Here is a 26,929-nt window from a genome sequence, read left to right as displayed (position 1 = left end):
GACAGCAACCATGTAACATTGTAACATTGTTGCAAATATGTAATAACAGAATAATCATCATCATCATAGGTATTCTGCCTTTATTGGCAGGTCACTTGCCGCAGCTGAGAAGCTTCCATGCTCCACGGTCCTCCGCTAACCTTTTCGTCTTCGCGTATGATCTTTCTGTGTTAACAGAATAATAGTGAAATGAAAATAGGAATATAATTGTGGATCAACCTGTATATCAGATAATGCGATTTATGATCTGAGGTTGCAGTAGTGTTTCGTGCTTATAGTTCACTGGTTTCTCAAACACCGTAGCCATTAGAAAATCTGAAAGTTCGTCATGTAATCCAAATGAATAGTCTAAATCAACCTCAAGGGATTAGTGTTCAGGTTGATTTCTATCCCATCTCATAACAGTCTGTTTCCCATATCTCGACGGCATAGAATCCTAACGAAAACAACTAATCGGAAGGTATTCGCTCGTTACATAGCCATATAAATTATTCATGTTGAGGTGTATAATAAACGTGTTAGTTTCTCGTGGGTCAAATAATTCTACGTAAATACGGGTTATTTGCAACAGCATTCCGAAGATTACCTTTAGTAACACCACTTCGAATACCTGTCTCAGTGAATAAATACATGTTAATATTTGCCATTAGTTCCAGCTTTACCCCATTATGTTTTAGTATTTTATTCCAAGTTAGAGTCTGTGATTTATACATGTGTTTGGAAAATCTTTGAGTTTTACGTCCCACGCTTATGCCGGTTAGGCTAAAGGAGACGGTGATGATGAGTGATGAATGAAATGGTGGAATGAAGAAAGTGGGAGGAAACGGGAAAACCCCGAGAAAACCCACGCACATGGTGTATACATGTGTTTGGGATCTAAGTCATGGTCTTAATACAATTTGTACGGAAGCTTTCTAGCACATCAATAGTATTAGTAAGTAAAATATTTCTTGGTAAGTAATGATCGTGAAAATCACCTAATGTACTGCAGTCGTACGCTTTCTCTGAAAATGGAATTAAAGACTCCTAATTACCTATTTGGACGTTTAAAGGCAAAGGAAAGTCTCATATTCATAAAACAATCGTACAGGAGTGCTTGATATCCTGCAACATTGTCAGCGTTAAACGAAAAAATGAAGCATACAGAAAGAAGCATGTAAAAATTGATTGATTTCATTGAGCTGAACAAAACGCCAGGAGTGAGTGTTAATCTCGATGAATATTTTTCTGTAAAAGTTTCGTTTCTGCAAATCTAAAAATGTTTACTGTATGATAATCACGCTACCTACGTATTAAGATGAGTGTGATACAGAAGTATATGCTAACCAAGCATTTATTATGACACTAACTACACGACAGTTACCATAAATCCTAAAAGAGTTAATCATATATACCCCAAAACTATGTTCTACTCTTAAACTTTAATTTTTGGATTACTATGATATTGTCCAATGATAAGATATATATCAATCGAGAGATCACATATAGATTTTAAAAAATGACATACTTGAAGGTAAATTATCATGTACAGTTTTCGAGAAAATTGAGACAAAAGAATTTTTGTGGCATTAAAATATATCATGCAGCTCATATACGTTATTGTAGTAGAAAGAATAATATTGTTATTAATTTATGCACTTTATAAGAAAAATATGAGCCGTTAAGTAGCAGATTGTATCTATTATTGTTTGTTTCATTTCTGTTAACATTTATAACATCAAAAAAATAATCCTCTCTGGAACCAACACAGAGAATACGAACATCAAAGTATTCGGAAGTTTTCTTGGTTTACGGATATCGCATTTCTTGGTTCGCTTAGGACTGGAATCCTTGTATGTGATTATCGGCGGTTTAGTACATATTCTTCTGTTATACAATATCTATCAGGGCGGAAAATGGTATGTTGGCATAAACTATATACGCGTACGTGTAGCTTGGCGAATAAAAGTACATTCATTTTTAAATCTCTCTCTCTCTCTCTCTCTCTCTCTCTCTCTCTCTCTCTCTCATATATATATATATATATATATATATATATATATATATATATATAGCGGCGATCCTTAAGGTTAGGTCGACCTAGTGACTTCCATCTAAGATTCTAACGCCAATTACTATTATATTCAGTTTGTGCACACATTAGGCACAAACTAGAAATATTCATTACAGGCGGAACCTATAATAAATAGCACTAGCACCAAGCCTCCATATCCCCATGAGGAGACACAAACTAATGTATTAAACTAATTTTTAAACTCTACAATCCATTTATTGTTTATTCTACACTAGTAAATTACATCCAACAAGCGAGGTTTTCCAAGTGTCACACTCCGATTTGCTTGAAACTCCTGGAGTGAATAAAGGAATCAAAAGAAGAACATACGTGTTATTTATATCGGCCAACGTGGGTTATGAAGGGGGTAAACAACCGCCGAAACTGCGAACATACGCAATACTACATCTGTTAAGATGATCATAACTAGTTACATCGTTACAGATACAATCCCTTCCAATTCCTCACGAATTCTTTTCACATATCTCTAATACATATAATCACTATATGATCCTTGCTTATATAAACAACCACAGTCACTCGGCCGCCGATAAAAAAAAAAAAAAAAAAACCTTCACTAATTTCATTACACTGCATACGACAGGTACTCTCATTGATCTTCCTTCTCCAACTCTTCGCATCTCAAATACTATCCCAGATATAGCACTAGTTTCTACGATCATTTTTAATCATTATACAGTAACAGATCATGACTTATTAGGTAGTGGCCTCGCACCTATAGAAAACTGTGAAACCATGTAAACATCAAATTGTAGTAAAGTGCTAGATAATAACAGATAATAAAATCACATTGTTTTGGTTCAGTTTCGATTTCTCCTTCAGAGGCCATGATAGCTCACATTGTAAATCTATCTTCATTCTAAAGACGTAATAGCATTGGGCATTAATGACCAATCCATAAGTGAGAGTCTAATATCTAAGTCGGTTCTTTCACTATCTCTTCTAGATAGATATTAAATATTGTTGGTGAGAGACAGTATCCCTGTTGAAGTCCCCTTCCAATTGCAATCTCCTCTATCATTTTCTGCCCTATTTTAACATTTACTAGTTGGTTCATCGGGTATAACTTTCTTTATCTTTCCATTCAGTTCGTACCTTCTTTAGAACTTCCAACAATTCATGCGGTTAAAAGACTCTTTTAGATCAATAAATACAACATATACCTCTTTTGCTTCTTTTTTTTTTTTTATATATATAAACCGCTCATCAATCACTTTTAATAATCCAGTTGCTTCTCTTGTACCCTTACGCCCCCTGAACCCTAACTGTTGCTCCTCAACTTTTTCCTTTGTTCTCCAAAGAACCTTCTGTTCAGAATTCGACTCATTTCTTTCTGTATGAGATATGGGATTAATAATTGTATAATCCTCAATCCTCTTTGGGTTCGATTTCTTAGCCATCGGTGTCATGTAAGTTTTCAGGAAGTCTTTTGGCTACTCTCCTTTTATATATTTCATTATAAAGTCGGAACAATTCTTTTTTGACCTTCTCTGCCATATTCTTAATGATTTTGATTTGTATATTATCTATTCCGGTTGACTTTAGATTTTTAATATCATTTACAGCTTTCTCAAATTAATCCCGAAAAATACTAAATACTTTACCATGCTAATCTACTTCATTTTCTACTTCAATAACTAGGCCACACGGTCTATTCCTACCCTCATATATGTTCTCAACATATCCTTTCCATCTTCCTAAATCTTCCTTTCTCTCACTGACTACCTTCACATTCTTGTTGTCTACTGCCACTGTAATACCCCCTTCTTTCCTCCAAAGTTTCATAGATTTTACTTCCTCATATTTCCGAACTCTGTAATTCTTTTATGTCCTTGCATATTGTTCTGTAAAACTCTTCCCTTGCTCTGTTTGTTACACTTCGCAACTCGTTGTTAAACTTACTATACACCTTTCTACCGTCTTTCCTATTAACGTGTTTCCACATCTTCCTTTCCCTCATTTTCTGCAACATCTGTTCTGTAACCGATGGTTTTGTATCCGTTTTGTGTTCGTGGCAACCTATTATTTATTCTGCAGCCTGCTATATGCAATGTTTAATATATTTCCACTGTCTGTTACTACCTGCGTCTGTCCCTTCCTCGTTTCTGTATTTTTCTTCGAATTTCTCAACAAAAAGATTTCTTACTTCCTCGTTTTTCAACTTTTCAGTATTCAACTTATATCTGATTGCCTATTTTAATTCTCTCTGCATTTTCTGTTATATATCCACGTCGGCCAGCACAAGGTTATGATCGGAGAAAATGTCAGCCCCAGGAAAGGTCTTCGCATTTTTCAAGTTATTCTGATAGCTCTCCTGAATCATAAGATAGTCTATCTGGTATATTCGGCATGTCTATTGCCATTTCCATGTATATCTTCTCTTGTGCTGATTGAACCACACGTTTCCAATTATTAGTGAATTCCGTCTACAGAGATTGTTCAGTCCCTCTCCATTTCGTTTCTTTCGCCTAAACCATATTTGCCTACAACACTATCTTCCTGTGTTTCTCCCACAACTGCTTTAAAATACTCCGTTACAATTACACATGTACCATCTTTTCGCAGTCTATAATGTCTTCTATTTTCCCATATTTTTTCTCTACTTCTTCGACTTACGCGAAGTCGTCGGTGTATATGTCTGTACAACAATTATATCCTTCGTTTTTTATTTAAGTCTTAACATAGTAAATCTACCATCAACACATCCTACTTTCAATATCTTCTCTTTTAAGCGCTTACCAAGAATTATTCCTACACGATCGTGACCGCCTCTTTCATTACCTGAGTAAAACATTCAATATTCTTCGCTGTTCAACACCCGATTACCTTTCCGATCTAACCTCCCGCATTCATACCAACTCTAGATGATTTTGCTTCATTTACTTTTTAAAATTTTCTAACTTTTCTCCATGTAACATGGTACCTAGCTCCATGTCCCTATCCTAAACCATTTGCTCTTGCATGTCTTTCTTTCCTTATCTATCTTCCTCGCATTGTTACTTTTTCGTCCAATAGCTCTTCTAGAGCCATTCCCCTCCCGGAGATCCGGATGGGAGTATATTTTACCTTGGGAAATATATTTTGACCCGTGAAAGACCATGTTCTCCTTCTACTATCAGCAAATTAGCGAAAAATAGAGTGGTGGTTCACGTTACCTTCCACCCTGCAATATCCCAGTTGTTAAAGTCACTCTGATCACGCCTGGAACTAATGTTACAGTTGCCGTGGGAATCATTATGATTTCCATCTACTTGGCTACTGGAGGACTGGTGCCTTCTCCCAGAACACTTTATCTCTAGCTACTACGTTGAGACTAATTCCGTACGGGTGGTCCTTCTGGTAGTGAACTTCCGCCAACATAGCTCTAAATACCGCCGACATAACCCGAATCTCTACTGAAACGTGACAAACAAGGGACATTTCTGAAGTAGTTGATCAGCAGTGATAAAACTAGATAGCCTGGAAGAATGGGCAAGAAAGATGGTGGGAGAAGTGAAAACAAGACCGCAATCTGTGGCAAAACCCATACTGATCTCCAAGAAGTTTATAGTGTGCGTTTCGTAAAATTTTGTACAGCAAGGACTGTTATCGTCGGGCAGATCGATACTTGGCCTTTTTGGACAACTAGTTTGAACGCACCTAGCAATTCAAAAGAAACTTCCAGAACTGGCCAACAAAGAGGGTACCGTATACCCAGGGATTTATTTGTAGCCAGGGAAGCCTGAGAATTTCCCCCCTTCTAAGTTTTGACTTCCCTGTCTCTAGATTTAATTCAGTCTTCCCAGCCTGGGAAGATATTTTCCCCCTTTCCTAGGCTATACAATCTGTTTTTATAAAATCTTTGACCACGAAAAGTCTATTGCACACAAGAAATGTTCACATGTCGATGTGTGAACAAAGGGATACGGAAGAAATATAGGTTTCAATGGCAAATGCAAAAGACAGGTGGAAAATTGTGAATTAAATTCGTGTTAAAAATACAACTACGATATTTAGGACTACCTACTTTATTGTCCAAAATCGTCTATCGTTTACGGTGCTCTCACGTCTTATTAAATTGCAAGAAATAAATTTAATGGACCTTGGACAAGTTCTTTACTCGTATGTTACATGTGCAAATATTATCCTCTTCCTGCATGCTATGTGTTCCAGCGTTGAAAAAAATCGACATGTTGTATTCAGACTAATATTTAGACGTGTAAGTCGGAAAAACTATCAATTTTGCTCTCTCAGGGTCCCATGGGGTCCCAGGGACCTGGCATCAGTTGTTGCCAGCATGCAATTGAGGAATATTTGACTTGGCATCAACCGATGCCAGTACCCTGAGACAAACTGACAAATAATTTGCAATCTTCATCGATGATGACGACGATGATGTGGTGATCTTCCTAAAGGCAAATTATATCCGAAGGTACCTGAGCAAGGTGAGTCCATAGTGGTTTGCCATTCCTTCCATGGAATGAAAGTGATTACATCCTCAGAATTGACTCTCATAAATTATAAAATATTTACATTAGTAAAAGTACATTTAATAAAGGTAATACAATCTTAAACAGCTTGGTACAGAAAAGTTGACAAATAACATAATCTGTGTATATAAAAAGTTATTTCACTAAAAAGGCACACAAGTCCACTGCAAAATGTTCATGAATAGCATGTTTTTGTTTCTTCCATTGTCTCGCTTGAAAGTTCTTCACATAAACATTTACTAGCTGTATTTTTTCACATTTCTGAACTAATGACCAATACATACGTCTGTCTGGATATTTTATATATGTCATCATTATATCAACCCCTAAGAATGTTTTTAGTTCATCAGAGTGATCTTGAATGAATGTTTACCTTGTTGCAAAGCATACCGTTGGGTTTCTGTCACAATGTGTTCCATCAATGTCTCAGGGAACAACTGTACAAAGTAATCATATGGGTCGTTTCCGTGAATATTGATATTACGCTGTCCGCTGAAAGGAGGGGCATTATTGTGTAATCATTGTCTTTACCAGCAAACCAAATCAAAGAACGTTTTTAAGAACTAGTAGGCACTCTCACACTAAAAATTGAATTATCTTGTGATGTGGGGCGTGAATTCTCATCAGAGCTACTTAGGAATGTCGCCGAAGGCACCTGATTTTCAGGAGCATTTACTATCGTAATTTGTGATTGATCGCTCTGAGAAGCACTCACTTCAGGGACATTAGGACAGCTGTCATCTTCACATGTTTCAGCAAAATCTTCCTCAAAAGGAGCATGACGCTGATTGTTGGGCGGGAATTCATCTTCATCATTACTGCAGAAGCTGGCCTCAGAGTCTGATGGGACTTCTGAACACAGAAGGCTGGCAATTTCTTCCTGCCTCAATCCTTGAGCCATAGAGAGGCTGTAAAAATAATAAATATTCAAGTACAAGTAGGTAAACATATGATCATTGTAGCTACTAACAAATGTATAGCAATTTCAGTAGCGGATCTAGAAGCTCATAACTACGAGGTCTTGCAGATGCTCTCAGAATGTGACCCATCATCACCTATATGGTACTGCAAGATTTCAAAATTATGGTTATTATAAGTATTTTAACCTCATTTAATTTTGTAGCCCAAAAAACAGGGGAGGCCTAGAACCCCCGGTCCCGGGCTAGATCCGCCACTGAGCATTTTAATTCTAAAACTTGTGTAGAATGAACCTGCCAAAAATAAATAGCCTGTTTGGGAAGGAAGTAGATATCTGACCCTGACCCTCCCATACCCGTAATTGGCTTTAGGTTACGATATTTAGGTTGATTTGTTTTAGAAATAATCAAACATAATTATTTATATTATTAGGAATATTAGTTGATAATATATTGACCTTTTGTACTTGGAAAATATTAAATATTATATAGGTGCACTACACGGGGGTCAGTAATCTACAATCTTGACTTTTATTGCTTGAAATATCTGCTATTGTCTAATTTTGCAATGAACAATCGTGAACCAAGTGCTACGGCAAGGATTCGTGCAAGACAATTTCAATATCAGAGAAAATTCTATGTACAATTAAATCTAAAACTACGCAAAATTTACTAATAAAGTTTAGGTTTTGCTGGTACGAAGCCCCAAAACACTCCCTCGTTTCCGTACTCTCCTCAGTCTCACGTTTCTACGTGTTTATTGTAGAGAAATGCCGTCAGCACATAAAAAGGTAGCATTTTATTGTGATTTATTGGCGACCCCCGTGTTACAAGTTCAGACTACGACACTGAAAAAAACGTTTTATGTGGCTCTGTTATTGTTTCAAATATCTATTGTTACACAATGTAGGCAAAAAATAATATTTAGATACTATTTTATATTTCAAAGCGGTTATCAAGTATATGCGACTTATCAGAACCGTATCAGCACAGAGGGATCATTTGATGCCATCACTTAATTGGCTCATAATTTTCGAAAGGAACGACATATTACAATACACACATAATAATATGAAAAAAGGGATACCATTGTCTCAGAATATGATTTTTACTTACCTCCAGTTCCGACTCTTCCTGATGAAAAACACAATACAAAACGGAGCGACACACATAGTGGCAAAACAAGCAGTTCTCTGAAGCGCGCCAAAATTTTCTACTGGTTGTAGTTGCTCCAGCCATCTAGTGGCGCGTCAAAATATCATCCGGGCAACAAGCGTTGCCAACAAGCAGCGATAGATACTACTTCAATGCAATAAAGTACATTTTTTCCCGCCGAAAGATGTGGCATCAATTGATGCCAAATGCAGGAAGAGGTTATTGACTTTTAGCTACACAAATAAAAGCAAACTGGCCGAGTACCTTGCGCGTTCCGTTGAACCCTTCGAGCTAATGGTGGATGAATCCTCCACTGTGTCTCATAAATCTGTTCTCATTGTGTATATCCGTACTGTAGTTAATCGCGTATGTATCAATACAATTTTAGTATTATTTGAGTTACAGGCAATAACAGGCAGAGAGGTTTGTGATTCCGTGATTATGTGAACGTATGAATCTTTCCAAAACGATATTACGGGAAAGACTTATGGCATTTTGTCTGAGAGCGCCAGTAACATGCGACGCGAAATAAATGATACTGTCCCTTTACTGCAGTGAGAATTAGAAACCAATTTACTCGTGTTTTACTACATGAGTCAGAAGATGGAACTGGTTGTTCACAACTTTGTTAATACGGTTTCAGATATGGTTCATTTTGTAGAGCGCAGTGACGAAGGGAAGGGGGGCAGAGGGGCCGGGCCCCCCAAAGAGGTCCGACAATGTACTTTCGTACTTTGATGTTTATATTTTTTTTATATATTTTTATGTTTATATATTTTTTTGTTTGTAATTTTTATATGTACCTATAACAGCATTAGCCCCCCCCCCAAACACACATCCTGGCAACGCTACTAGAGCGATTACACGGTGTTTATTCAATGTCCCCGTAGAACACGAGAAATCGAATTAATATCAGAAGAACTAGGTATTCTTTTCTATAATATTAATACAGTTTTTGATATACGGTGGTTACGCTCTTCTTACCGTTCAGTAGAAGCATTGTGGAAATCCTACCCTGCGCTCTGGTGGAACACTTTCGAGAAGCTTCTACAAATTGGCACAGAAGTTTTGAGCAGCGTGTAATATTTGCGGGCCTGCAAAATTTCACTAAGTGGAATTTTGTTTATGAAATGTCCATGATCCGAGATATGCTGGAACCTCTAGATGTCCTTAGCCTGTTTCTACAAGAAAGGTCAGCATACTTTGTACTGTACAGGCAATAAGCAAAATTGAAACAACTGTACGTGTACTGGAAGCGTTGCAAAATAAGGATGGCATATTCATGGAAGAATTACGTCAGTTTGAAGAAACTGGTCAGTTTTGTGGAGTCCCACTTGTAAAACCCTTAGACAGTTCTGAGAAATACCAGCAAATAAGATTGCAATTCTGTCAGGGTCTCGCAGATAACATACGGTCTTGCTTTCCTAATGAAACGTTCAGTAGGCTCGAGGTTTTGCTACAATGCAAGTGGCCAGAAGAATTGTCTGAAAGAATTAGTCTGGTGGCAGAGCAAGAGAACCTTGCATTTTGGGGTGACCAAGGTTTTTTGATGTTTTCTCATAGATTTTGATGTGCTGAATCCAAAACTGCCGGGTGCAACGCTGGCACCCTTGAGCATTTCCCACAAAACTCACTAACGATTTCCCCTCCTCCCTTTTTATTAAAAAATCGTTGACTTCGGGGAAATTATCTGTAACTTCTACAGTAGTTAACGTAGAATTAAAATTCAAACCTTGTTCTGCTTCCAATGAAACAGTCTTTCTAACTATGTTAATCACTTGGGGCTGCGACGAACAGGAAAGGGAAATAAAATTAGAAATTCTGGAAAATTCCCTACCAAAGTATCTTTCAGCTCTTAATATCCAAGAGCCGTACCTCGAATCTCCATCCGGAAAGAAAATATTTTTATATTTTCATGAAGTTTCTACACTAGCAAACAATATTAGGAAGGGTACCGCCCTGGCACCCTTGAACATTTCCCACAAAAATCACAATTTCCCATCATTTGTATTTTACCAAAAAAAATATTGACTTCTGGGAAATTATCTGTAACTTCTACAGTAATAACGTAGAATAACGGTTCAGAGCTTGTTATGTTTCTATCGGAACAGTCTTTCCAACTATGTTAATCACTTGGGCTGTGATGGACAGGAAAGGGAAATAAAATGGGAAATTCCGGAAAATTCCCTCCCAAAGCATCTTTCAGCTCTTAAAGTACTAAAGGGATGGGGTGTGTCTCCTTCCGAAAGAAATATTTTTATATTTTCATGAACTTTCTACACTAGTAAACAGTATTAGAAAGGTTGCCACCTTTACCATTTCCCGTTAAACTCATGATTTCCCATCATCTATATCAAAAATAGTTTATTGCGGGAAATGTGCCTTGAACTTCTATACAAATTAACAAAGAATAATGCTTAATCCCTTTCTGCTTCTGTTCGAACGATCTTTCCAACGATATCAGCCCTTAGAGCAACATTTGCAATTTCGAGACATTTTTATTAAGCAAGAATGTAATGTATTTAGACTGCTCCAAAATTTTCTATTATCAGTAAAGTGTATTAATAAGTCGTATGTTTTAAAAAAATAAATATTCTTATAACTTTCTTCGATTTTTATGATTTTGATTAAAATGTAACACCTGTAATTCGAGAGGTTTCGCACACTTAGAAAATGAATGTTCTAGTGATATTCTAAAAGCAACACTTATCTGTAAAAAAGGGTTATTCAAGATAAACTTCACTCTCGTCAGCGTCGTTATGTGAGTACGTGTTTAGTTTGTTATCAAAGCGTTTACAGAACATTGTACAAGGTAGTTTACCTACACAACTACATCTTGTTGAACGAGGTTTTTCTGACGAACAGGAACATTTGATGAGGTGAAATACATCGGCAGGAGCTGGCTCAACATTTTGAGGAAGCATACCTGGCCTTAACGATTTGGTTGTTTCATCACGTGTCCATCCGTAACAAGTTGGATCAACATTTGGTGGGTCTGCCCTGTCTGCACTCAGCCAAATTAGCATTTGTAGATGTGCGCGCTTTACATTTAGTTTAAAAGCTTCCGACGTGGGTGGAAGAGAGCAAAGTAGTGGGGCTCTTGTGTGAGCAGATGCAGTTTTTTTTTCTTCCAAACGTTAATGCGAACTTCTATCATAGACTTTACACTAGCTACACCATAGCACGCAGTTACAAAGTCAGTTGCTTTTTGTTCTATATCACTGGTTATCTCTTCCTGAGACCCCAATTTTTTCAAGCTAACCCCTTTTAACACTTGTTTAATGGCTCTTGATTTTCTTGTATAATAGCCACCATATTCAGGAGTGACTTCAGGACTCCTAATGATCGACTTTAAAAACTCGAAATCTATTCTTTGTGCTCTGTGCACTGGATAAACGTGAGATGCAAGTAATGCTAGAGTTGGCACTTCTTTTACTGAGAAATGTTGGGACATTGGTGGCTTTTTTGGCCCTGTGTACCGGTGTACAAGCACTCCACTAGTCACACGTTCCTTCATTTCTTCCTTTGAAATGCGACAAATTTTGTTACTGTTGCAACTCCATGACTCCTCCACTTGAGTTATCAGCAGAGCCATACTGTGAGTTTGACGTAGGCCATTTAGAGATGAAATAGACGTGTCGAAGTTGTCACCAACAGCTTGCACAAATCCGTCTGTTGAGGGATTAAGTCCTTGCAAAGTTGGTGCTTTGCTGGTTTCTGCTGCAGCTGACGCTTTAAATCTTAGGGTCTCATTGTAACTACAAGTGATTTCAAACTTATAGAATTCGTCAATGAGACGTTTGCTGTTCAGAAGCATAGCAAGAGCAATCTGGAGAGTAGTTGGCTGCTTTGTCAATGCTGCAGTTACGATATTTCCAATGAGTATTGCAGGTAGCTCAGTAATTCCAAGTATCTCTGATAGGGAAAGTAAATTTTCACTAACATTATTTTTAATATTGTCTTCAGAGAGGGTAGTTTCGTAACTTTTCAATCTTTCATCAGGCTTCTTCACTTCATTCATTATCTTTGTACTTAGTTCTTTTATTGTTTCTCCATCATCATCGTTCGCATCTTCGGTAATATTCATGGCAAGAGCAGCTTGATTTTTAAAGGCAAGAATGCTGGATACACCAGGAGAGGACAATACTAGAAGGTCTTTACCTATTCTTTCCTGAACATCTCTTATAATTGCAAGATGATCAGTTCTAGTTCCACCGTTCTGTTGATAAAGATGGTAAGCTTCGATGGAGTTCCAAATACGAGAGGTGTCCTCTTTTAAACCTGTCGTGACTGCGTTGGTTCCATCTCCGTCACTTCCTTTATTTATGCTGCGTTTTAGTGAACAAATTTTAGCTGACTTACTGTGCAAGAATTGATTGTCTGCCGCATGTAGATCTCCAACAGCTCCATTTACAAGCACTCGAACAGCTTAGGACAATTTGTCATTTCTAACATCACATATTTTGAGGATAGCTTCTTGAATAGTCGGTTGCCCTGGACGATCGACCGTTCTAAGAAGGTGATATCTGCGCCATCGACTTGGATTTTTTGGATCAGGATCGGAACAGATCTCTCCACAGAATAGACAGTCAGTACGAAAATTGAAAGGTTTTGCGTCTGATCTTCTAATCCGTTTCACCTGTGGTTCAGAGGAGGTTGAAGTTGACTGCTCTTTGGTTCTCTTGATATGCTACTACGAAGCATATGTTGATATGCAGTCCTTATGAAAGTATACTGGCACATTTTCCTCAAGAGAAATAAACCGTCCGCAACGTCGAAGATTACTTGCCAACATAATTGATCGAACTCGAGCTGGTCCTCCAGTTATAAGCCGCTCTTGTGTTTTCTGACAGGTGAAAATGACTTCTTTCCTTCCGCCATGTTTTTAAAAAGTGCACTATGAAACACTACTTTGGAAGTTGTAAACCCACCCACATGTTCACTAAAAACTGTTACGTCTATGTGATGGCTGCTACCTGTAGATATATATAAAGATTGAATTAATACATGGAGGAACATTAGAATTAATAACGATGAAAAGATAAAAGGAGATTTAAACATTAAAACCCATGAACTTTTAGCCAGGAATTGTAAACTGAACTTAAATTGTTAAAAACATAAGCAAATACAAAAATATATCCTACTGCCCAAATTATACAAGGAAGATAATTATACCATCCATTGTGCTACTTATCAATTCTATAAATGTAAATTCCTTTTAAATTTTAATTAAATTTTAATTCAAGTGTGTATCTTACGGTTACAGTTCACGTATGTACGGTTATTTTCAAATGTAGAAAGTTCATGAAAATATAAAAATATTTCTTTCGGAAGGGAGATACATCCCATCCTCTTTGTACTTTAAGAGCTGAAAGATGCTTTGGGAGGGAATTTTCCGAAATTTCCCATTTTATTTTAGTTTCCTGTTCATTGCAGCCCCAAGTGGTTAACATTGTTGGAAAGACTGTTCCGATAGAAACATAACAAGGTCTGAACCGTTATTCTACGTTAATTACTGTAGAAGTTACAGATAATTTCTCAGAAGTCAATAATTTTTTGGTAAAATACAAATGATGGGAAATTGTGATTTTTGTGGGAAATGTTCAAGGGTGCCAGGGCGGTACCCTTCCTAATATTGTTTGCTAGTGTCGAAACTTCGTGAAAATATAAAAATATTTTCTTTCCGGATGGAGATTCGAGGTACGGCTCTTGGATATTAAGAGCTGAAAGATACTTTGGTAGGGAATTTTCCAGAATTTCCCATTTTATTTCCCTTTTCTGTTCGTCGCAGCCCCAAGTGATTAACATAGTTGGAAAGACTGTTCCGATAGAAGCATAACAAGGTCTGAACCGTTATTCTACGTTAATTACTGTAGAAGTTACAGATAATTTCCCAGAAGTCAATAATTTTTTGGTAAAATACAAATGATGGGAAATTGTGATTTTTCTGGGAAATGTTCAAGGGTGCCAGGGCGGTACCCTTCCTAATATTGTTTGCTAGTGTCGAAACTTCATGAAAATATAAAAATATTTTCTTTCCGGATGGAGATTCGAGGTACGGCTCTTGGATATTAACAGCTGAAAGTTGCTTTGGGAGGGAATTTTCCGGAATTTCCCATTTTATTTCCTTTTTCTGTTCATCACAGCCCAAGTGATTAACATAGTTGGAAAGACTGTTTCAATAGAAGCATAACAAGCTCTGAACCGTTATTCTACGTTAATTACTGTAGAAGTTACAGATAGTTTCCCAGAAGTTAATATTTTTTTGGTAAAATACAAATGATGGGAAATTGTGATTTTTGTGGGAAATGTTCAAGGGTGCCAGGGCGGTACCCTTCCTAATATTGTTTGCTAGTGTGGAAACTTCATGAAAATATAAAAATATTTTCTTTCCGGATGGAGATTCGAGGTACGGCTCTTGGATATTAACAGCTGAAAGTTGCTTTAGGAGGGAATTTTCCGTAATTTCCCATTTTATTTCCCTTTCCTGTTCGTCGCAGCCCCAAGTGATTAACATAGTTAGAAAGACTGTTTCATTAGAAGCAGAACAAGGTTTGAATTTTTATTCTACATTAACTACTGTAGAAGTTACAGATAATTTTCCCGAATTCAACGATTTTTTAATAAAAAGGGGGAGGGGAAATCGTTAGTGAGTTTTGTGGGAAATGCTCAAGGGTGCCAGCGTTGCACTCGGCAGTTTTGGATTCAGCCCATCAAAATCTATAAGAAAACATTAAAAAACCTTGGTCACCCCAAAATGCAAGGTACTCTGCAAATCTTATGGACTGGCTGCCAGACTAAATGTTATACGGCGACAAAGAACTAATGGAAATTAAAAAAATAAAATACAATTTTCCTCTGATAATATAGCCAAAATTCTGCAGCATTCCCAGATAACTCCTAATATTGGACAAATTCTACAAAATCTTAACATGAAATCATTGTCGTTCTAGTTTCTTCTGCATACTTTGAGAGAGGCTTTTCCAGCTTAAAATTACAGCACACTGACGCTAGAAACAGTTTATCTGTATTAAAAAAAAATCGAATCTAGACATTACGAGACTTCTTTCAATGCAGAAAAGTATGTCATCAGCTGGATAAAAAGTGGAAATCATGCTGCTACCAACAAAACAACTGGGAAAAGCCGGTATCCGATTTAAACCAATCTCCTATTGCTTCACTATTCTAAAGTGAGGTACGGTGTGACAGTACTATTAATTCGACTGGTACTAAAACTTATTTATTGTATGAAGAATGACATTTAGTACCGTCTTTTCCCTTCTATTTAATAAAATTAGATCAAGTGTATGTGCACCTATCACTGTTCTGCAGAAAGTAAACTCTTAACTATTTTAGTATTTATTCTTGGGGCGATGAATTTCGTTTTCAATTAATAAGAATGGACCAAAGAATTACTTGTCATAACAAAACAGTTTTACTCGTTGCTGACGTCCCCATTAACCCCCAATCATTCATTCATTCAAAACAGTTTTACGTAAGAGTGTGATACTTGTTATGACAAGTTACGCAGGTTGCAATGTAACTATAGGGCTTTTGCTGGATGCTGCCCACTTGTCCTCAGCAGTAGGACGAAAAGTAGCAAGGCAAGTAACAAATGTGATATCATCTACCTAACCAAATTTTATCTAACGTACCCCCAATATTTATCATAAAATTGTTTTTTTAAAAAAATGAAAAAAAAATATGAACTTGGGGACTCCCTGAAACAAGTACCATAATTTCAAAGTAGATAGGTTTAAAAATAACGTTGTCCCAACCTGACTTTATAGCTGTTCTATTATACGGAACACAATCTTTCATAAATATTCCCCCCTTCTACAAAATCCACAAATAAATCACTGCCTATACCATGCTGACGAAGCCAGACTGCATATACTCATATTTTTAACATCCTGTCAGTAGTGGCGAGCACTTGGTTGGGAAGTTTTAATGCACCCGCCGTATTCCCCGGATCTGACATCGCTAGACAATCGTTTGTTTCGGTCTCTTCCGAACACTCTGAATGATGTTAAATTAGTTTAGAACGAAGCCGTGAAAAACACAGGTAACATTATTTACCAGAAACAATAAAATTTCTATAGCGAGGAGATTAAGATGTTACCGGAATAATGCCAGAAGGTCATCAATTAAAATAGTATTATGTGGTTCTATCATGTTATTTTTAAAAGACAAAAAGCCTTCTAAATTTTGACCTTCAAATGATTAGTACTTTTTAGACAACCTTATATTACAAAATCCTAACTTACGTGTACTCGATATTACTCTTATTTCTCTACGATGTACTGTGCCACATTGTTACTGTGTTAATTAATTAATTAATTAACTTGGCATTTAATGTATGTTTCCAGCTTACTTTTGTATAAGAGTGAAGTTTAAAGTCAAATACAAAGCAGTACTCGATTTTTAAATCGAGTTAAGCACCTTTCTGACGCGAAATTCGGTATTATACACGATAAAAATAATAAAAACAATCTAAATATTTCTTCATTCATATCTACAAAAGTTTACCATTTGGAAATGTATAAGAAGAAACAAGTGTACTTTTCTATTTGTTAAGAAAACCTCCCGAAATGCTGAAGAATAAGATAATAGCAGTTGACTAATGAGAGTTTAGTGTTCCTTTCACTAGCGAGCCTATGGAAACGTGTACCCACACCTCAACGTGGTATCCGAACCACAAGGGCTTATACCGAGAATTGAACTCTGGTCACCCGCACTTGAGGCAATATTAACAGTATAGGGAACACACAAAATATCTTATTCTCACAATTTTACATTTACAAATCCCAGTCAAATAAGTTTGTGTTGGACATTGTCATGTCCGTAGGTTTTCTCGAAATTTCCCGTTTCCTTCCAATTTTCATTCTATCAATTCTTCCGTAATTATTTACTTACCTTAATCATTCCCTTTAGCCTAACGGACATAATCGTGGGATTTTAAACGGAAAGATTTCATTTCATAATATTACATTTTTAAATTTAGAACTCAAATAATGTTGTTTCGTAATGGGATTTGAGAGAAAAGAAGTTGGTAAACGTTTACTCAAAGATATTATCTCAGTCTCCGGGTAGGTTAGGAAGATTGGCTTACAACAGGATTTGAATACACGCACACATGATTAACAAACTATTCACTAAAACAGCTGAACTATTTCGTACGCTGCTTCGACTTTGTATTGTTTAAGGTGTAAACCGTTTCCTTCTCTACACTATGATTTGTTTACACTCGGATACACCTGAGTTTTCAGCTAATAATTAGACATTACGTCTCTTGCAATGAACAAACATGCTCTAATTTTGCGTACAAGTCACATTTTCTTTGATGTTATAATAACTCGTATGAAACAGGTCGAATCTGTGAAACTAAGGTGTAGGAATAGCCGTTAATGACATTAAAGCAATAATCGAATTATAATGAAAATTACCTAAACAATAAAATTTGACGAAAAAACTTAACTCAACTAATGATCGTCTCTTCAGCCAGGTCTTAGTGGCTCGTCTAAATTTGCATGAGAGGTTTTTAACTAGCTAGCAGTTTTTGTACAACATCAAGTAAGTATTGGCGTATGTAAATGATTAACGCATTGGATTTCTGTGAAGGCTCATTGAGTTCCAATCCCCGCAGTTCCGAACTTTTTAACATAGTTCAATTTCAATTTCAATTCATATTCAGCTTGATAATCAAGATCTTCTGTTGACAAGTAAAGAGACTAGGATCACGGGGCATTAGAGAGGTCCATTAATGGAGACAAAGGTTTACAAACTTAATTTCTTCAATTGTTTCAAAATTGACATTTTCAGTTAATTTCAAACATTTACTAAGTAAAGTATAATCAGTAATTTTTCTTTCTTCTAGCATGCAGTATGTAGTGAAATAATACGTTGTACACACAACGATTTATAATATCATAGATGTTATGAATGACGGACAACACTTTCCAAATGATAGAAATAAATCTAAAAATGGAGAAATTTCTTCCAGCTCAACTCTATTACAAAAGCCTGTTTCAGTGTATCTCAGCTTTACCAACTGTCCTGTCTCCTGGCGGAAATGTCAGATGTAAGTTGGATTGCATTTGTCCAGGCGTTTAAGATATCACCAAAATTACTGGACCTGACCTAATGGAATTGTAGCAGTTAATAGGAAGATACTTTCGCTATTGGCTGTACATACATCGCATTGCATTTTCTGATTACCATTTGTATTATTCATTAGACAACCATTCGTGGGCGTGAATACAATGGTTCCGAACCCTCGACAAGGAGACCCACATTTTTTCCTTGATATACGTACAGCTGCATTCTATTGTCATGAGAGTTATTTCTCATTTTCTAGGTATGTCCTTGAATTTACCTCGAAATTCAGCACACATTACACGTCTAATAAGCATATATTCCAAAATAACACTTCCACCCTCTTAGAGGAGTGTCTAAACTATAGTTTTGACAATTTATCCCAAAGACTCAATTCTAGCCTGTTTAAGCGCGAACATCAATCACTAGGTTAATTTCAATTGTGCTCCTTCATGGACGGTATTATTTAATGTATTTTTCAACAGAGAGTAACAATTTGATAAACGAATTTGAATTGGTACAAAATCTAATTTAGTATCATAACACTAGAAATCTAAAATATGTGTTTTCTTTGCAGAATGTCCGCCCGCGGAAGATGGAATGAAGAGGTTTGCGTGTCCGACACCAGATAGAATGGGAAGGTATCGATGTGTAGGGGACCATGTGCTTTGTGACGGATACATTGACTGTCCCAACAGCGAGGATGAGGACAGACACGCTTGTATGTTTTATAAAACGGTAAGCCTTTGCTCAAAGTAAAATTTTTCAGACTAATGGTGGTTACAAGTATCGTTTTTGTTAATGTTGAAGAAGAGACAATCATTCCAGTGTAAGTTATTAGTTAAAATCTCTTAGTTGTCTTTTATGTTGAGAACATTTGTGAAATCTGTGACTCAGAAAGAAGAAAGTTAAACAACTTGTAGATTTAGATTTACGAAAACAAAAGTTTGGCAGAAATTTGGTATTAACCTGACCAAGATAGAACTTCCGCTTTAGGCGGGGTAACCAAATTGTGTTTCTTGCAGGTACTGGGCGAGTGCTCTTAAACAGCCAAGTGGAGGTATCACTGCCACAGTTTATACAAAACTACCTTAAATTTGCACTTGAGATGTAATAAGTAGAATGATTTGCTTGCATTTGATACAGAATATTATATTTTCGTTGTATGTAGAAGTTATGCACCATTTCTGCAGTAATGAGACATTGTATATAGCAATGCATGCATGGAAATTAGCAATGCAAGAACAACATAGCATGCACAAATACACAATTGTCAATTCTACCGTGTATAAAGCAGCTTCTATTTAAAAAAACTCACTTTCTATTTGGTTTTATTTGATTATATTTTACTGCGAAAGAGAAACAACCACGTATATAAAAAATAATAATGACAACGCCAATGACTCAATATTAGATTATGGTTTATAGTTTAGCTTCACATCTTGTATGCGTAAGGTTAAATCAAGTTAAGATTAAGGTGTGTTCTTTGAACATCAACAAACTTTACGATCATTGCGTTTGTATATACTCATGTTGAGTGATTGACACTTTCTGAAGTTTAGTCGGCAGATCTGGAGTTAGACGTTTTCACTCGAGGAATTCAACCGAAAAAAGTTTATTCTACTTTTTTTAAGGAATAATGGAATTAGAGAGCTTTTCTTTCGGGATTAAATTCTAAATTTGATTATATTACAAACTCATTCCTCTGGTGGAGGTGCAATAAAAGTCTTAGATGAAACATGAGTGTATCGACGGTATAAGTAGAAACATCATTGCTTCAGTATTTAATAAATTCGAAACTTATATTTATGATGAGAGAACATCCCTCTAAATTTCCTCTGAATTTATTTTCGATTCTACAAGGTTACGCATGGAAAAGTAGATCACATAGTATATAAATAAACGTAATAGTGATATTGTTTGTGATCGGGGATCCAGTGCTTGCGATCATGGAAAAAGATCTGAACTATTTGAAATGAATTTTCGAACATAATTAGTATATATTTTTAACAGAAATTTTATCATGTCACTTCGACGAAAAATATATCTTAAAATGGTAGTTACAAATTCTTCCCTTTAATAGAATATCTAAGGAGCCCCTCTAATTAGTACCTCCTCCAGTACCAGTAAAAACTCCTACCAGTAATTAAATCAACCAAGAACTTGTACTGCTCTCATTTTAAGTACACTTATAAGGGCGAAGAAGGCAGTGTGTGTATATACGAAGAAGGGTGAAGAAGGCAGTGTATGTTTTTTCACCACATTGAAATTGACATTTTCTGTCTGATTATAAGGGCGAACGACTGCACCACTTCAAATATTCTTAAATAGTTAATACCTACTTCGAGCTGAGGTACTTTAATGCATTTTCGATTAAAATGTGTATTCAGAGGGGCAGAGTAGGTTCAAAATTTCTGTCAAAAATAGAGTACCTGACGAGCCGCTCAAGTTAGGAAAATGAAATTCGGAATAGTGTGTCGGAACTTCCGATATTTTAGAGCGGAGGGCAATTACTTCATTTTCTTATACCATACTATAATCTACATTGTCAGTCTCATTATCACCGTGAAATGCCTGAATTTTATTTTCATAATTTGAGGATTTCTGCGATACTCCATAAATTTTGAACCTCTTCCCCGTTTAGAATACGCATTTTAATTAAAGTGACACCATAAAAATCCAGTTGGAGCTAGGTACTATGTTCAAAAATTGATTTTAAACTGATCATCCATTTTGTCATGATGCGATCACAAGTAAGGTCACTTCCAGTTATATTTATGAGATACACGTACTACCTTTTCTTGTGCCGCACTGTAACATTGACACAACAAAGAGCTCATTCTGTCACCTACTCGTATTTTCGAAAACAAAGTAAATAATTCTGAGGCTTAGGAGTAGTGGCAGAAGTGACAGTCCTTCACACCCCATTATACCAGTGATGTGCCGTAAACTACAATTTTACGTCTACGTGATTCTCTACTGTAATCTATACGTAATCTACATTACATCTTTTCCCGTGTAGACTATGTAGACAACCACTATCAAATGTAAGGAAGAATTTCGTTGCTCGTTTGTTCATATTTCCTCATTCAGTTGTTTTGTTTCGGTGCAGCGAAAGATTAGGGAAACGAGTAACATATAAAAAGTAAAGGGAATTATCTAATCTGTATGTTTACTCTGCTCTGCACATACCACTTCCTTAGATTTTCCGCTTCGAGCATTGCTTTTATAATGAAGTTTACAAAACTAATTCTCACCTGTGGGCTTTCATTCTTGAATCTGCTGTATTTGCCAATATTTTCTTGCATATTTTACAAAATGCATATTTTTCATTTTCCTTCATCAAGACGAAACTAAGTATTCGAAAGTTACTATTCGCTGGTCTAGGCATTTTATTTTGTACGCAATTTCGCAAGGTAACGACAAAAGAAAGCTCCTTTATTGTCCACGACGCCATATTAAATTACGTGTTGTTGAAATATTCTACATAGTCTACGTTGTTTACATTGTCTACGCATAGTTGACACGTAAACGTAAACTATCGTTTTTTACGCGTAGACGCACATCTCTGCATTATACTGGATGCTCCTCGAGCTTCTAGAGTCCCTCGAATTATGAAACTCGTTTAACATATGGCTTGGTTTCAATTCTACTCGGGTGGGTAGCGTGGAGAAGAATCGATTTATCCGCCGCTGATTAGCCTAGTGTTAACTGTGTTTCTGTTTCATTTGACATAACACTTACTGTTTTTTACTTTTGTAGATGGACTTAGAAGAATTAAGTTTAGCCAAAAAGCACAAATTGACACAGTTATGAGAGTATTGTCTTTTACCAACAACAAAAAAATCTTGATTTCTTTTTTTACTATACAGCATATTGTGCCCTTAAATATAAAATTAAATCAGAACGAATGACTTTCTCCCACCTCCCTACCCAATTAAGTTCTTTAAAGCTTTCAAAGACGCAGTCTCTAGCAAAATCGGGAAAAATATATTTCTTTTCGCAATTTACATGACACAATATAGAATTATTATAATAATTAATAAAAATGAAACCAAACATATAGTGAGCTGTTATGTAGATTCACAAATTAACTCATCAGAGCTCATATGGATATTTAATGATGAATTGGCCGCTTTCAAGTAAATCTTCTTAGTATTAGTGTATACAGTATAAACAGGTCATGCCAAAACAACAACAACAACAACAAAAATGATGAAAAGGACTGCGGGGCGGGCTACATGGGGGGCGTCCCTTATAAGGGACGCTGGACATTACACGGACAATATTTTGACATTTAAACAAATTAGTTTATAAATAGAAAACTTTTTACTAACTTGTATCTAAGCTACATCTGCAGTCATTGTATATACATTTGATCTATACATTGGATATGAATATAATTTAATATATTACATAATATGTCATGAACTTCATTAGATTAGGAAATAATATTTATAACCACTTGATAATGATCATACAATCGCTTCTACAAACTGAAAAGAAAATGCATAAACTTCATGACCAACTGATATATAAGACAGAAGACTAAACACGTGTTATTTCGTGAAATCTATAACAGTACAATGAGAAAGATATAATTACACTAAAAATGAAGAGGGCCAAAACTGGAGGGTCACTATTTAGGAAAAAGACGGCATGTATCTCCTAAACATTGTCTAGGCATCAAGTTGACAAAAGTGCTCTTCATGTAACAATTAAGGGCAGTTTAAGGGCAAATCAAGTAACAATTTGGCACCCGATATTTTTTGAATATATACTCACCACAGATCAAAAAAATGCCAAATGCCAGAAAAAACAACTTACGAGAGGGGGCAAGGGGGAGAAAGCCGAAATTTAGGCTGCTTCTATTCAGTATAACTCCGAAACGATCAGAGCTAGAGCATTAAAACTTTTTTCGTGTTGTTTGTCCAATTGTCTTCTACAATTTAATACTAGAACATTTTGGAGCTAAATATAATAGTTTTCTTATTTTTACTCAGTATTATTTGCGCGTCACTCACTTTTTAGCCACAGATTCTTTACTAGATCGAATTCGGAAAAATGTTTCCTCTTGAACGTTTTTCGTCAATTTTTGCTCTTTCAAAAAATGTGTACTTATATGTGGATGGCAAACTGTTCATGTTTCTCTCTTGAAGGCAATCTTGAAATCTGGTTTCTCTGTTATTTCGCTTAGTACCATTGTAGTATATAAATAGAAGGACTTGTAGCAAACACAACGCCCCTCAATTGATATTAAAATGGGTATTTTTATTTTATCATCAGGATTATATACTTGCAGGTAGACAATATATATATATATATATATATATATATATATATATATATATATATATATATATATATATTGTAATTATCATTAGATGCTAATATCTACCGTTTGTGGGAAAGTAACTCTTGGGCCGCGCCGTGATCAGTTTCGCACACGACAGAATAAATTCGCTTATAACTCACGCACTGTTATTCCCACATTAATATAAGTATACATTTTTTGAAAGAGCATAAAATGACGAAAAACTTCTAGAGAAAATATTTTTCCGAATTCGATCTAGTAAAGAAACTGTAAGTAAAAAAGTGATCTCACGCGCAACCAATACTGAGTAAAGATATTAAGAAAATAAGAAGAAAACCATTATATTTAGCTCAAAAATGTACTAGAATTAAATTGTAGAAAAGCAATTAGACAAACAAAATGAAAAAAAGTTTGGATTCTCGCTTTAATGGTTACGGAGTTATAATTGAATAATAGAAACAGCTAAAATTTCACAGGAAACAGCTAAGCTTTCTTCCCTCCCCCTCACCTCCCGTGAGGTGTTTTTTCTGCCATCCGGCATTTTTGTGATCAGTGATGGGTATATATTCAAAGAATATCGGATGCCACCCCCAGGAGAATGAACACCTCTATTCTCTATCTCTCTTTCTCTTTCTCTTTCTCTCTCTCTCTCTCTCTCTTTGTCACATATATACTTATCGTTTAAATACAAACACATGGAGTTCAAGACACATTACATGTCTGAGTTGGTAACGTTCAGGCGAAGGGCACAGCGCCGGGCTGTGTGGAATGGTGTGTCATGATAAACTCTGTTCTACGCGAGCAGCCAGCACAACTGAAAAGATGGTGATTGTGTGAAATGGGCGACATATTTTACTGCCAGAAAATGCAAATTCTTGGCGCTTGGATATGTGCTGCAAGCGTGATGAAACTTGCAAGTGTCCTGAATATGTCGCGAGAAACTATGCTCGAAGTGATGGCGTCCACAAAACTCGTGGTTAAACCACAATTGCGAAAAGAAACAATGCTCAGAAGAAAACCCTTAGCGCATCGTTTAAGCAGATTGTCACCCAGAATTATCTTGCGACCCGGGGTTCAAGTGACGAAGGAACTTAAGAAGCACTTCTCACACACTATGTAGATAATCACAGTCTGTCAAGAGTAACACGACAGGAGCATATGAGGTCAGGTTGCATGCGCAAAACCGGTGATAAATGACCATCACTCTTTATCAATTATGCCGCGAACATTCAACATAGACCGCTGATGATTGCAAACTGTGATATAGTTGGATGTATCATCATTCACCTCATTTCAAATTACAGTTTCTTTTGATGACCAAAGAAGCAGTGTCTTCGCCCAACCACGAAACATGCATCGACTATGTAATACTGTGTGCTGTAATACATACACTGGTCGCATCACTAGATGAATTTTCTCCCCAATTTAGGAGACCATGTTCATCTTGTGGTCTAAATGTTATTTCTGGGCAATTATACCATATCCATGATGATAGTGCGCCCGTTCAAATAGTTGGAGCTATTGTACGTAGTTTGAGGAACATCGGATGAGGTTGAACACTTTCCCTGATGCAGTAAATCCTCGTATCCTAACAGAATTCGACATCTGTTTCATTTCAGAGACACGAATGAGGCACAGATTTCCGCCTCCATTTCCTCTTACAGAATTGAATTATATTATGAACCCGGAGTCCGTGTTATACCTTTCACTTGTACCTTTAATGGAGATATATATACAGTGAAACCTCTCTAAAGCGGACAGCCGTGGGGAATCAAAAATTGTCCGCTATAGAGAGGTGTCCGTCTTAGTGAGGTTTCAATATTTTCTTACGTAAATTAATAAACAAGGTAATATGCAATTAGAATTTTTTTGCATGAATCACGTATTTATGAATATTACCAAAATGTTACTGTGCCTGCATTATCTTGCGCCATCCAATTCGAGACACAACATGGGAACAAGATGTTATAGTTCTCTGCACTTTACACTATCTCTACTTACTACGTTTCGGTGTGTTGCTTTTATTTGTGAGTTAATTGCAGTCCAGCAATGACTTTTTTAAAAAGACAATATGCGTACCCGTGGTCAAAAATACCAAACTTGTCTTCTGTTTGGTTAGAGATTCCAGCGGGACGGTAGAATGATCTGTCATTCCAAACAGTGGGCAACTGTCAATCATTTTTGTTTCTGAAGCATGTTGGGTGGGAGTGGAATGCAAGCAAAGGATATAAGGGTGTTGTGAAACAGAGACCCTTCCTCTACGTTGCTGAACAGACAGTTGAGGAGGCAAAATGTTGTCACACCCACATGTTCTTCCTTGGTGACATACGTATGAATTACTAAAAATGTATTTTTACTGCGCTTTCCAACTTGTTTCCAGAGAAAGTGTCCGTAATACGGAGGTAAATAATACCTACAAAAGACAAAAAAGACTGTCCTTGTCCGTACTAGAGAGTGTCCGCTTTAGAGAGGTCTGCCAATATGTTTTTTTTTTCTATTACAGTGTTTAGGGGTTACAAAATATGTCCGTTATGGGAGGTGTTCGCTTTACAGAGGTGTCCGTTAGTAGAGGTTTCACTGTATATATATATATATATATATATATATATATATATATATATATATATATATATATATATATATATATATATATATATATATATATATACAGGGTTTTCATAAAGTCTGGACGGATTTAATTCGCTTATAATTTACATAAAAATGCTCATATTGAAATCAAATAAAGTGCAAACGGTAGCGGAAGGATTAAATTTTTACCTGTAATCTGCACCAGCTCAGTTCATTTACCGCCACACCTTCAACTGGACCGTCTAGGAATCGACTTCTGTGGGCTGTTGATGATGCTTTCCCTTACCCTGCTCACTGTTGCAGGCGATGTTCGCGG

At 36.3% G+C, this 26,929-nt stretch overlaps 1 protein-coding gene across 1 annotated transcript in view; it reads left to right on the top strand.

Annotated features, from left to right (window-relative positions):
* LOC145661143 (uncharacterized) overlaps positions 1 to 26,929 on the top strand; it is a 578,870-nt gene that overhangs the window by 359,804 nt on the left and 192,137 nt on the right. Inside the window, exon 2 of the mRNA XM_081726592.1 lies at positions 19,288 to 19,448. Within this exon, the coding sequence (XP_081582718.1) occupies positions 19,288 to 19,448 (161 nt within the window). The remainder of the gene's footprint in view (positions 1 to 19,287; positions 19,449 to 26,929) is intronic.

The sequence above is a fragment of the Thermobia domestica genome, chromosome 1 (assembly GCF_964235325.1).
Source record: "Thermobia domestica chromosome 1, izTheDome1.hap1.1, whole genome shotgun sequence".
In the NCBI taxonomy this organism is placed as follows: Eukaryota; Metazoa; Arthropoda; class Insecta; order Zygentoma; family Lepismatidae; genus Thermobia; species Thermobia domestica.
The sequence above is the reverse complement of the archived record's forward strand: the minus strand, read 5'-3'. Positions and strand labels throughout refer to the sequence as shown.